General features: G+C 33.0%; 2 protein-coding genes and 1 long non-coding RNA gene across 4 annotated transcripts in view; all 3 read left to right on the top strand.

The window, feature by feature from the left end:
* Positions 1 to 115, top strand: part of LOC114076974 — a 5,326-nt gene extending 5,211 nt beyond the window's left edge. Inside the window, exon 2 of the long non-coding RNA XR_003578059.1 lies at positions 10 to 115. This is a non-coding gene — a long non-coding RNA (uncharacterized LOC114076974). The remainder of the gene's footprint in view (positions 1 to 9) is intronic.
* Positions 116 to 1,658: 1,543 nt separating this feature from the next.
* LOC107017274 (protein FAM98B-like) lies at positions 1,659 to 4,987 on the top strand. Of its 2 annotated transcripts, none has more exons than XM_015217536.2 (7): positions 1,659 to 1,854; positions 2,839 to 2,919; positions 3,073 to 3,161; positions 3,255 to 3,329; positions 3,931 to 3,992; positions 4,404 to 4,565; positions 4,694 to 4,987. In XM_015217536.2, the coding sequence occupies exons 1-7, from the start codon at positions 1,729 to 1,731 to the stop codon at positions 4,798 to 4,800; spliced, it is 702 nt and encodes a 233-aa protein (XP_015073022.1). In that variant the 5' UTR covers positions 1,659 to 1,728; the 3' UTR covers positions 4,801 to 4,987. The 2 variants fall into 2 exon arrangements, with proteins under 2 accessions (XP_015073022.1, XP_027772532.1); XM_027916731.1 differs by having other exon boundaries at positions 4,691 to 4,987.
* A 770-nt stretch (positions 4,988 to 5,757) lies between these two features.
* On the top strand, positions 5,758 to 8,809 carry LOC107017423 (MDIS1-interacting receptor like kinase 2-like). Its single transcript, XM_015217659.2, has 2 exons — positions 5,758 to 8,198; positions 8,356 to 8,809. Exons 1-2 carry the CDS (start codon positions 5,783 to 5,785, stop codon positions 8,730 to 8,732), a joined length of 2,793 nt encoding a protein of 930 aa, XP_015073145.2. The 5' UTR covers positions 5,758 to 5,782; the 3' UTR covers positions 8,733 to 8,809.
* Positions 8,810 to 13,272: the final 4,463 nt, after the last annotated feature.

Genomic DNA, 13,272 nt, shown 5'->3' with positions numbered 1-13,272 from the left:
GTTGTCCAGGTGGGATAGCTTAGTGGGTAGATTGTTTTTCTACTTAGGCTTGTTGAGCAATAGAGGACTATTGCTTAACGGTAAGATTGATAACTCTTTCTTACGTTTGGTGTAATCGTGTTTCGCTTTTGCTTTTGAAGATTAGTGAAAACGATTGAAAATCCTGTGAGACAGGTCGTGGTTTTACTCCCTTAAGCAAGGAGGTTTCCACGTAAAATCATTGTGTTGATTTTACTGCATTTAACTTTCTGGTATTTTTCTGAAGTGAAGTAAGGGACCTGGTCCATTACTTGTTAAGTTGAGGCACATATTCTATCACCAACAATCACTGCAATCGTAATCAGTAAGACTATGAGGACCACACAGAGTCCCACATGTAAGTATATCGTTAAGTTGTGGAAGTAGTCTCCTTGATAATACATGAGGATCCACATTTCTTGCAGCCATAACTTTGGTCTTCGAGAACCACATCACATCCACTGAAAGAAGTCAATAATCAGAATTACAAGATCAAGATCATATATATATATATATATATATAACATGAAAATTAAAGTAAAAACACGTTCGATCCACATGCATATACAAAGAAATTAAAAGTGTACGTACATACTGATATGTACAAAAGTTTCTACACAATCATATGTGATGATATATATATATATGTACACATGTTGATGAGAATCATATATAATATATAATGTAAGACTACAACATATTATTATAGAGAGAGATATGAAGAACTAACTAGTGGTTGCCATGATGAGAAGAAGTGTGGTGAAGATCAAACCAAATTTAAATGATGCCATTACTTGGAGAAGCTTTAATTTATGAAGTTAATTAATTATGGTGTACTGAATATATTGCATTGCTTCTCAAAGTCATAATTTATAGACATCTTTGATTGATTATTTCTTTTATTTTTTAATAATTACTAACAACTTGCTTTATTTTTTAAGCCCTGCCTAGGTTAACTTGTTATCTAAGATAATAAAAATAATCAAAAATTCGAAGAGACTTGCACTATAATTTTATAATAATGAATATAACATTATTATGACTTGGAAATAATCTCACTACAATAAATACTTAATATTTTATTTGTTGTTATATGCGTTGGCAATAATAAAGAAATTGTTGCATCTCATTGCAATAAATTTGGAAGAGTAAAGTCCATGTGCTTCCACTGATTCCAATTAAATTAACGACTGACCTAATAATTATGTGTGTTTTCTACGGCTAAATAAGAATTTCTACAGCTAAAATAATAATTTCTACGGCTACTCAAAAGTTAAAACCATTTATTTCTTTAAGAAAAATTAATCAACACATCTGAACTATTTAAAATAAACATTAATTTTTAAAATTGCTTATAATTTAGAGATGAAATTAATAATTTGTATATGATTTAAGGATGTTTTATATACTTCTCGTAAATAAGATTTGTAGCTTTATCCTTTTAGGGTTACTATTAAGAATCTTAAACACGTGGTTATTTCATGAATCAGAGTCATAAACTGAGATCAGAAAATTAAGGCGGTTATATTAGCCACAAATTAACCGTAATTTTTTGAATACTGTTTTGACCAAAAGAAAAAAAGAGTAAAAAAGTTACACTATCAAAAGAACTAACATTGCTGTAACATTAGATTGTTAATTACAAGTGCTAATTTTTTTTTTCATTATTTGGGAATTGATAGAAGGAAAAAAATTGTTTTTAAAAAAGTTATGGATAGGTATGAGAAAGTGCAGAAGCCAAAAATTGATAATCCTATTAAGGAGAATGAGATTAGAATAACAACACAAGGAAGATTAAGGAATTACATTACTTATGCTACTAATCTTCTTCTTCAGGTCCCTCGTTTATCTTTTTTTCATTCTACTAATTTGCCTATTTTTGTAAAAGTTTTGCACCACGTGATTTCTAGTTTGCACGTTTAATCGTAAAAATTTCTACAATAAATTGTTTTGCTTGTTAGTAGTGCCCTAGCCATGATTGTGCTATGTGTTTGATACTCAATATGTCTCAATTTACGTGACAAGTATTTGATCATGTACGAAATTTAAGAAAGAACGAAATCTTCTTTATAAACAAGTAACGTAAATCAAGTCATAAAGATTTGTATGGCTATGAATAATCTAGTTAAAGAGTGACATAAGAAGTTATACAGTTTCCAACAACAACATACTCACTGTAATTTCACACATGGGTTTGAGAGGGTAGTGCATATGCCAGGGGCGGAGGCAACGTATAATCGGGGGGCCGGGGTCATCCGAACTCCCTATTTATGCATGGTTAAAATTATTTTTTTAGGTATGTATAATAGATGTCGAACCCCTCCCAGTAGTTCATATGTTTACTTCTTAGATTTTGAACCCTCTTATTAAAATTTCTGGCTCCGCCACTGGCGTATGCAGACTAAATAAGGGATATTGACATTTTCTTTGACCCCAGCCCTTTTTTGCCTGGATGTCGCATTGCATTTGCTCGAACTCGGGAAAGACTTTCCTAATCTGGCTTCTAAAGCTATTTTTAGGTGCCCTCTCGACCTTTCCACCGATAGTAGGACACAAAATTGGGACGAAAGGAGTAGTTTGTTTGTGTAATTGTGAAATAATAAGCATTCTAACTGAATCAGATTAATATCAATGGATCTTAATACTGATGATATTGCACCTTAGTTTGAGTAACACTACAATGCCACAATTTGCTTGCTATATGCTCTCTGTTTGTGAGTAAACTCATATATTCGATCCCATTGAGTCGTCAGGAAGTGATGGATTTAAGCTTTCATGTTTCTGCGAGTTTAGCGTCTTGACAATTTTGTTGTTTTGCAGGAGAAAGGATCTAAAGAAATTGCTCTCAAGTCTATGGGTAGAGCAATTAGCAAAACAGTAATGATAGCAGAACTAATAAAGGTGTGTGCAGCAGATTAATTGTAGCATGTCTATGTGATTTATATCCACTTACTAAATTTTCTTTGAAAATATGTTTTTCAATAAAATGTAGTATCTAGTTTCTGTTTCCAATAACTCGATAAAGCATGTAACTATGTAATCTTTATGCATCAGAGGAAGATTGTTGGCCTTCATCAGATCACATCGATTGGTTCAAGTGATATCACTGATACGTGGGAACCTTTAGAAGAAGGACTTCTTCCGTAAGATGCAGCTAAATTTAGTCCATCAAGTATTTCTTTTTTCTGGTCTGGGATGTTTGCTCAGTAACTTTCTTTATTTATTAACAAATTCAGGCTCGAGACTACTCGTCATGTGTCAGTCATAACAATTATCCTTTCAAAGGAGGAGTTAGATACCTCATCAGCCGGGTTAGTAATCATGATTTATAGTATATCAACACTGCATTTCGTGCTCTTCCTTTTCTTCAATTGGTCATTAGTAAATGTGCGATATATCAGTCAATCAACTATGCCTCAATACCATACTAGTAGAATCTGGACTACGGTAAAATTGGCATTATTACTTATGATGATTAATATCAGAGTTGGCCATCTGGTTTAATAGTTCAAATCAATACCTCTAACGGTACTTCTAATCGTTCTTTGGATAAGAACTAGTATGTGTTAGTAATATTGACTAATCTGTGTAAGATAGTATAACTGTTTCTTTTTTAACATTTGGGATATACTAATTTTACACTATATATCTGATTATCCAAAAAGGCAAATCACATACTACAAAAGCTTAAAATACGTTGATGTGAAAATGCTTTGCATTGTTTTGTTTGGTGAATATGATCTAAATCCATTTCTCAACATCCCGGTTGGTATGTGTAGCAACTATGGATATATCATGAAGTTGCAGATGGTGTAACTATGTCTTTGTGTTCGCATTTCTTGTTATGCCCCTCTCTTTCAGGTTTTGGTTTCAAGACACATAAATTGTCTCATAAGCAGTCGAAATTTGCAGGTATCAGCCACCTATTCCAGCAGATCAAGTCAGACCACTGACCGAATATGATTATGGAGGAGGTACACCATACATTGACCATGATTCTTTTTTCATTGTCGTTTTAAAGTTCTTGAATTTTCTCATGAAGAAGGTGGTGACTCGTGACTCCGTGAGGCTTGAACATAATGTTTATTTTGACTATTTTTCTCTATCTATATGTAGCCCCTTATTTTGTGATTATGTTATGAATTTCCTTCTCTTCCTGGGAGCGCCTTAGAGTAACTGGTACAGTTGTTGCCTTGTGATATGAGGTCACAGGTTACGTTTGAGCTATGAAAACAGCCTCTTGAAAAAATGCAGGGTAAGGCTGCGTACAATAGACCCTTGTGGTCTCACCTTTCCCTGGACTATGCACATAGTGGGAGCTTAATGCATCGCCTTCCTTTTTTTGTCTGCTTCTTTTCCTACACATCTTGGTTTACTGTATACAGGGCGTTTTAATGATGGTGTGCCTGGAAATGGTGGAGAGGGCGGATGGAAAGGAGGACGTGGATATAATGGTAGAGGCCGAACTGGAGGAAGAGGTCGTGGTAATCGTGGACGTGGTAACAACTATGGTGGAGTAGCTGGTTCAATGCCCATTCAAGGCCAGGGTATGCTACAATCCTTTTTCATCTAAGATACATAGTATACTACTAACTTTTCGTGTAAAACATATTGGTTCTGCTATATATATGACACTAACGTCTTATCTTTTAACATGATATCGGATCTCTAGCAGGTCGGGGCCAAGGCCAAGGCCAAGGACAAGTACAGGGACGAGGTAGAGGTCGTGCTCAGGGTACTAAATCAAATGATCCTGTTCGAGCATCAGTTGCTTATGTTTGAATGTTTAGGACAATTCACTTGCTGTTTTTACAATGTGTCCATGCTTGTGTTCTTCAAAATCTAACAGAAACTCAAGCCCAATACTCCTCTCATTCTCTTAGGGTAAGATATGACTCAGTGATCGTGCAAACGATCAAAATGATCTAAGCTAATAAATGAACAGGTTAAGCGAGTCATGTTTTTTTTTTCCAGTGAGTTGATTTTGACACCCCTACTTCTCCTTATGGATTTGATCTATCTTTGTATGTCAATTTACAAATTGAAAATATATATTTAGAAAATTTAATTTATGAGCCTATCATTTATATTAATTTCTAGCAATATCATTTTTTGTTATTAAAATGCCTAGTGAGAAGAGATAAGCTATTATACATTTTGTTTTTTCTTTAGCCTTATTCAATTTCTTCCTAGTTAAAATGATTTTTGCTGCTCAAAATTATTTTACATTATCACCTCCAAGAAAATAAAGTATATGTTATGTTAGTCTTAGTTGTTGTGCTGCATAAACCACGAGGTCGGCAAAAATTAAACTGTTGGAGGAAAAAGTAACACCACTTTTTTTTATTAAATAAGCTTTTACATGCTACTATATGGCTAAAAGTACTTAATTTTTTCAACTCTACTGATTAAAAAAAAAATTAAGTTGACTTGAAGCTTTTTTTCTATAATTTACTTTCCATGAGGATTAAATTAAAGAAAAAATCCAAATCTAGTAATAGCTATTAAGAAATAAGTTACATATTCTATATTCTAGCGATAGCTATTAAGAAATAAGTTATTTATATTTAAATTAATCCAAACTAAAAACAAATATAGAATGCTACTAGTACTAAACAAGAGCTGTTAATTTTGGCTTGGTTTCCCACTTGGAAACATGAGGGTTTTTTTTTCTCTTATAAATACCAGTCCATAAATCATTATGTCCACTGTCCAGCATTCCCACAAAGCCAGAAAAAATAAAAAAAATAAATTAGGCCTTTTGATGTTTGTTTGTTTTTTTTTTCAAGAAAAAAAAATGAGATCCTCATTATCCAACACAATTTTCATTACTCATCTTTTGATCTTTATAACTTTTTGTTTTGATCAACATGTTCTTGCTAAATCTTATCTAAATGCTTCTGAAAGACATTCAATTTCACTTGAAGCATTTTCTCTTTTAAAATGGAAAACAAGTCTTGAAAATACAAGCCAAACACTCCTTTCCTCTTGGTTAATTACTAGCAATAGTACTAATCCTTGTCATAATTGGTGTGGCATTTCTTGTGATAATATTGGAAGAATTAATCAAATGAATCTTGCAAATTATGGGATTAGAGGTAATCTTCACCATCTAAATTTCACTTCTTTTCCTCATCTTCAATTGATTAATTTTTCTTATAACTCACTCAATGGTACACTTCCAAAAAACATGTTCAATCTTTCAAGATTAAGTTTCCTCTATTTGAGTTACAATCAGTTTGATGGAGTGATTCCACATGAAATAGGGCTACTGAAGAATCTCAAACACTTAGACTTGTCGATAAATCGTTTTATTGGCTTTATCCCTACATCTATTGGTAACTTGATTAAACTTGAGTTGTTATTTTTATCTGGTAATGAACTCTATGGCCCTGTCCCTTCAAGTTTTGGTAACTTAAAATCCCTTGTGCATTTGTGTTTGCTTAGAAATAAACTCAATGGATCACTTCCAAAAGAGTTAGAAAATCTTACACATTTGCAAATTTTTCAAGTAGCAGAGAACAATTTTTCTGGTCATTTGCCACAAAATGTGTGCTTTGGTGGATCACTTGCTAAATTCATAGCATATGACAATAAGTTTATTGGTCGTGTCCCTCGAACCTTGAAAAATTGCTCTACACTATCAAGAGTTAGGCTTGATGGTAACCAATTGTCTAGCAATATATCAGAAGCTTTTGGTGTCTATCCAAGTCTAGTGTACATGGATTTGAGTCATAATAAACTATATGGCGAGTTATCGTCACAATGGGGCTTTTCTCATAATCTAACAAGTTTGAAGATCTCCAATAACAACTTGGTTGGTGCCATACCAGTTGAGATAGGAAATTTGGTCAAACTAAAAATGCTTGATCTCTCTTCAAATCACTTGACTGGCGAAATTCCTAAAAGTTTAGAGAGGCTAACTCTCTTGCTGGAACTCGATTTACATGAGAACAGAATTTCAGGAGAAATACCTGTAGAAGTGGGGAAGTTGTCTAAACTTACAAGACTTGACTTGGGTGCGAATAATATGAGTGGAACGATTCCAGGAGAAATAGGAGATTGTAGGCAGCTTTGGTACTTGAACTTAAGCAAGAACATGCTGAATACAACTATTCCTTCTAATTTAGGAAATTTGCACTCTCTAGCGTATCTTGATCTCAGCTATAACATGCTCAGTGGTGAGATACCGTGGCACATAGGGAGTTTGAGAAGTTTGGAAAGAATGAATCTTTCGCGTAATAACTTGTCTGGTTCAATCCCGCCTAGTTTCAATGAACGTGTTAGTTTGAGGTCAATCGATATATCTTGCAATCAATTAGTTGGTCCCCTTCCCAAGATCGTGGCATTTCAAAATGCATCGCGTGAAGAATTAAGAGATAACAAGGATTTATGCAGCAATAATCATACTGGTATGAGACCTTGCTCTTCATTGAGGAGAAAAGAGAGAACAAGTAGAAAGCTTATACTGACCTTAACTCTGTCTCTAATTGTGGTTGCCTTGCTTCTACTTGTGATTACTTGTATACTTTTTCGAACGAAAAGGAAAAGAAATAGAAGTATTCAGCCAAGAGAACCATCAAGCAATTCTTTTTCAGTTAGGGACTTTGATGGTAAAATAGCATATGAAAACATCATTGCAGCAACAGAAAACTTTGATGGCAAATATTGCATAGGGAAGGGAGGACATGGAAGTGTCTATAAGGTTCAGTTACCATGTGGTCAAGTTGTTGCAGTGAAAAAAGTTCATGCTTTAGAAGATGAAGAATCTGATGACAACTTGATCAAAAGCTTTTCAACAGAGATACAAGCTCTAGTAAACATCCGCCATCGGAATATTGTGAAGCTTTATGGATTTTGTTCACACGCGCGCCATTCATTCTTGGTTTATGAACTGTTGGAAGGAGGAAACCTGTCACAAAACCTAAGCAATGAGGAAAGAGCAAGAAATCTAAATTGGCTCAAGAGGGTTGATATTGTCAAGGGGGTAGCAAACGCGTTGTGTTACTTGCATCATGCGTGTTCACCTCCTATAGTTCATAGAGATATATCAAGCAACAATGTTCTCTTAGATGATGAAGGCAATCCCCATGTTTCTGATTTTGGTACTGCTAAACTCTTAAGGCCTAACTCCACCAATTGGACATCGTTTGCTGGAACTCTTGGCTATATAGCTCCAGGTACTTCTATACAAAAATCTTCTTTACTTTCTTAAACTTCGTCTTAAGTCAAAATCAAACAAACAAATTGAAACACGTGGAGTATATTTAAACTAGGAATATATTCATTACTTCAAAATCTTTCACTCTTCCACACAATTTTCTAATTTGTTTGTAGAGCTTGCTTACACAATGAAGGTAAATGAGAAGAGTGATGTTTACAGCTTCGGGATTCTATCACTAGAAGTTATTATAGGTCATCATCCAGGTGATATTATTCAAGCTACATTATCATCTTCACCAGCATCAGGAGCGTATGGAACGCTGTTAAAGGAATTGATTGACAAACGGACACTAGCTCCTGGAAAACAAGAAGCAGAAGAATTAATGAAGATCACAAAACTAGCATTCGCGTGTCTCCATCAGAGTCCTCTAGCTCGGCCAAGTATGAAGCAAGTTTGTGCATCTTTATCAAAAGAAAATTGGCCTTCAAAAGGCTTGTTCTCCACTGTTACATTAGGCCAGTTGCTTGAATCAACACTACTAACATGTTGATTATTATTTTTTTTGCATACCTTTACATCATTGTATTTGTTAGTTGGCGGATCTTAAAGAAGTTTTTGCAACTTCTTAACCACTAGACTAAACTTTTTACTTGTATCAAGAGGTGTCAATACTTATATATATATTTATTAAATCAAAATTTGACCATACCCTTTGACCAAGGTAGGTCCACCCCTACTTAGTATATGAATTCTAAGTGTTATAGAGTTGTGAAACATTTTTGACAAGAAATACAAGATTGAGGATGTTCGATTGAAGAAATTTCTGAACAAATTTTTACAATTTAAAATAGTTTACAATAAGATAGATTGTCATGTATCAAGATTTAAGAACCAAGTCATTATTCATGATCTACTTAGTGAAGGTATGATTGTGACTCTCAACAATGTTCTTGAAATGGAAAACAATTTGATATCCACGTGAAATATGTTTTTGTTTATAATAAGGCTATTAGCAAAAATAATATGTATATAGAAAAACGTTATCTTGCTCAGAGACTTTTCAAACTTAATATAATTGCAATTGATATGAATAAGACGATATTAATCCTAGCTAATAGTAGGAGAAGGAGTAGGAGAAAGTATGCTCATCATATACAATTGAGAGAAGACAATCTTACAAAGAAATACATAAATCTTATAAAAATGAATATATTATGTAGTTCATAAATTAGAATATCCGAAGGTATCGTAGTGATAAAATCATAAATTTTTATGTTGTTTTTATAAATCAATATTTGTGTATACATATCTTAGCCAACATTAATATTTAATACTCCCTCCATTTCAAATTAATTGAATTATTAAAATATTTTTCTCAAATCAATTTAACTGTTCAATTTTCAAAATTATTTTTAGAATGTTTTTTGAATTTTATCTTTCAGTAGTTTAGTTATTTTAATTATAAATTTGACAATAATTAATAAGGGTAAAAATGAAAAATTAAGTCTTAATCTTTTTTTTTCTGTAAAATATCGTAACAATTCAATTAATTTGAAATGGTTGGAGTGGTAACTAGCTAGCTAGTTTTAAATTCATTGACATGATACAAATAATCTTTTCATGCCAAATATAAATTTTTTTTATTTTGTAAAATTTGAAATATAGGTCTTTTTCTCACGAGATAAAACTTATGGATCAAATTTAATTTTACAAATAAATGAAATCAAAATCATACTTATTTCAAATCACATATTCAAATGCCAATTAAAATCACGTGGCATCTCCAAAATAGTAGAGTATGATATCAGCCGTAGATTAGGTGGATCTAGTTAGATTAGGTGGAGACGCGAGCAGAAAATTATGAGTTGCATTAGGGCAACATATTATAAAGCATCGCCGTCAAACTCATCTATTAAAACCCAACGCTTCACCTCTTTCTTCTCACAGCAGCTGCTAATATGCTTTCAGCCATCGGAATGGCGAAAACCTTCTTCTTTTTTTCCTATTTGTTTTTATTTATTTATTTATTTATATATTTGGGTTATGAGAAGTAGTTTTGTTACGTATTTTTTCTTCGGTGAATGTGATTTTGCGGTGTGGTGAATGATGAGATCTTTGCATATGTGCAAACGCAGCATCGCCTACCGCGATGCAGTGAGCGGCACTTTCCACACGAGATTTCTGACCCCCACTTGTTTTTTCTTCAAGAAAATGGTGATTTCTAAAATTGTCACTACTTTTTAGGGATGTTTTAATGACAGTGTGAAACGAATTAGTCAGAAACATTAAGCTTAACTTTAAGTTTGGATTTGGAACAAAAGTTCTCCATTTTAGCGGTGGATTTTGGGCGAAGCCACAAATTATGCTCAAAACAAAATTCAGATAAAAAAAAACATATTAACATGTTTCACAACATTTACATAACTCAGTTGTATGAAATATTGGCGTAAATCCATTCACTTCCATCCCCCTGCCGTTCAACTTCACAGCAACTAGGGTTTCGATTCTTGCTGGTTCATCTTTCGATTCTTGACTTTGTGTTTTTGCATTGAAATTTTTTTATTTAGGTTTAAAAATTAAAGAGGACTTTCTGTTTATGAATTGAAAATTTGTGATTTAGGTTTAAAATAGGAGAGGGCTTCGTGTTTTTAAGTAAAAAAATTGGTGATTTAGGTGAAAAATCACAAGTTGTTGCTTTTCTTTTCAGTTATATCATGTCCGAAGTTAGCTGTGATTCTATTAGTAATTTGGTGAAAATTTGTGGTTGTGGTGAAGTTGCTTGAATCGCGGAAGAAAATTTTACGAGTGTCCTAAACATCGGGAGGCTCAGTACTTCAACTAGTCTCCATGTTCCTCGAATGGATCTCTTAGTTGTTGAGAAGGTTGCCCAAAAGCGGTATATAAGGCGTACCCAGTAAAACTTACAAGTAAACCAGATATAAAGATGGCGACTAGGGTTGCTGTTTCCATTCTTATCATATTTATATAATTTCAAGACCCCAATGGATCTATGATAGGATCGTTTATTTACAACGGAATGGTATACAAAGTCAACAGATCTCAATGAATACAATAGGATTTATGGCTACACAAACTGTCGAGAACAGTTCTAGATCTGGTCCAAGACGAACTGTATGTTTATTGAAGTGTCAATTCCTATGAAAGTGTCAATTCCTACGTCAAAAAATCACATTCGGAATTTGAACATAACAATAATATCAAACCAATAGTTTCTCAGGCTTTTTGAACACAACAATAACACAAATTATAAAACATAACTATTTTCGTGATTAGTTTGATATACCCATATTATAAAAAATGACTTTTACAATAAAAATTGATTAAGGTCATACCCAACCAAATGCCAGCAATAATGGTGCTTTCCAATAGCAAATCAACATCATATTCGCCAACTTGTGGTCATCTATGTCTCACACATATAAATATAGGCAATAGGCCCATATACCTCCAAATATTTCTGTTATTTACCTTTTCTCTGACCTAACAATATTGGCCATCTGTCTGTTCTTTTATTCCCCTAGTTACTTCCTATGAATTTTGACATCCACGGGCACTCCCCTAATTACTTAGAGAGTACGTTTAATAAGAAATGTTAAGTTTTGTAGAGAGACAAAAATACTCATAAGTTGATATGTGGTCAATAAATTTGTACAATTTAATAAAAAATCTTAGCTACTGACTAGTGTGGTGCCTAGGTAGGGCATCGGGAACCTGCGGGTTCGCCTCTCGTCTTCCGCTCAAAGTTTCTTGTAAACCTGTCACAAAAGGCGCGACAGCTTCTAGTAACTCGTTCATTTTTGTATTTTAGAATCGATTCCGCCCCTAAGGCTAGCTCCTACTACCCGGTCTAGTATCTCTTAGGTCGATATCCAGTAGCTCCAGTAGCAGTAGAGGGAGAAGATCGGTAGTAGAAGATAACGAACTAGAGACTCAGAGAGAGATCAAAAGCAAAACTCGACAAGGAGAAGGCGAAACCCAGGTGCTACACTAAACTAGGCGTCAGTAGCCAAGATTTTATGGTGTTGATTTTCTATTTTAATTTATATATTTCATAATTTCATATATATCTAATACTGTGTCCAGGATCGGCTCTTGCCTTTGCAAAAATAAGGCTTATGCCTTAGGCCTCAAAATTTTGGGGGGCCCAAATTTTTATGGAAAATAAATTATGTATTGAAATTTTACAAAAAAAAATGATTATTTACAATAAAAAGTATATTTTTTTATAAATATTTATAATTTCACTCAATTTAGCATATTTGTCCTTCATTAAAAATAAAAAATAATAGTGAAGAGTGTTGAACAAAGTGAATTACAAATTTTTTTTTATTTCGTTTTAAGCATTACAACAAACATATAGAAGTGGGGTAAATCAAATCATCATCTTCTTGAATCTCATTTTGTGGTTCTAACTTTTAACTCTTATCTTTATTTAATTAATATTTGTCAACTCTACTCATAGGATTATGTTAACAATTCATATAATAATTATCTCACTGAAAGGATGTTTTTCAATATTGGAAAGATAAAATTTTACCTAAAATCAATAACTGAAAAAACAACATCAAGTACTAATAATTTTCANATATATTAGACCTCAAATTAAAATTGAGTTAATAACTTTGATGGTCACTCAACTATCAATTGTTTTCACAAAAAGTCACTCAACTTTCATTTTCAACTCAAAAGTCACTCAATTATAACTTAGTTGCACAGAAAAACACTCAACTTTCATTTTCAACTTAAAAGTCACTCAACTATGACTTCTTTGCACAGAAAGTCACTCAACCTATTTAATTATTTTTTTCATTAAAATTAGTGACATAATTTTAATTCTTAACCAAAATTTTAAGAATCATATATATACCCATATAATGACCCGCTCCATTTAGTTCGACCCGCTAAAAGTAAAATATTGAACCATTTATTCCCTAAATCATTCTCCCTAGTCTCCAATATTCTTTTAGCGAATTAATGGTAAAATAAAATGTTCATTGTTCAACGGGGAATGATCTAGGGAATTAATGGTAAAATAAAATGTTTAATATTGTTATGAAACTATATAAATT

This window comes from Solanum pennellii, chromosome 4 (genome assembly GCF_001406875.1).
Source record: "Solanum pennellii chromosome 4, SPENNV200".
Taxonomy (NCBI): domain Eukaryota; kingdom Viridiplantae; phylum Streptophyta; class Magnoliopsida; order Solanales; family Solanaceae; genus Solanum; species Solanum pennellii.
The sequence above is the reverse complement of the archived record's forward strand: the minus strand, read 5'-3'. Positions and strand labels throughout refer to the sequence as shown.

Coding starts and splice junctions, on each gene's coding strand:
- LOC107017274 (XM_027916731.1), top strand. CDS start 1,729: ATGGATAGGTATGAGAAAGTGCAGAAGCCAAAAATTGATAATCCTATT. Junction 3,330..3,930: donor TTAGATACCTCATCAGCCGG/GTTAGTAATCAT, acceptor CGAAATTTGCAG/GTATCAGCCACCTATTCCAG. Junction 3,993..4,403: donor CGAATATGATTATGGAGGAG/GTACACCATACA, acceptor TACTGTATACAG/GGCGTTTTAATGATGGTGTG.
- LOC107017423 (XM_015217659.2), top strand. CDS start 5,783: ATGTTTGTTTGTTTTTTTTTTCAAGAAAAAAAAATGAGATCCTCATTA. Junction 8,199..8,355: donor TCTTGGCTATATAGCTCCAG/GTACTTCTATAC, acceptor ATTTGTTTGTAG/AGCTTGCTTACACAATGAAG.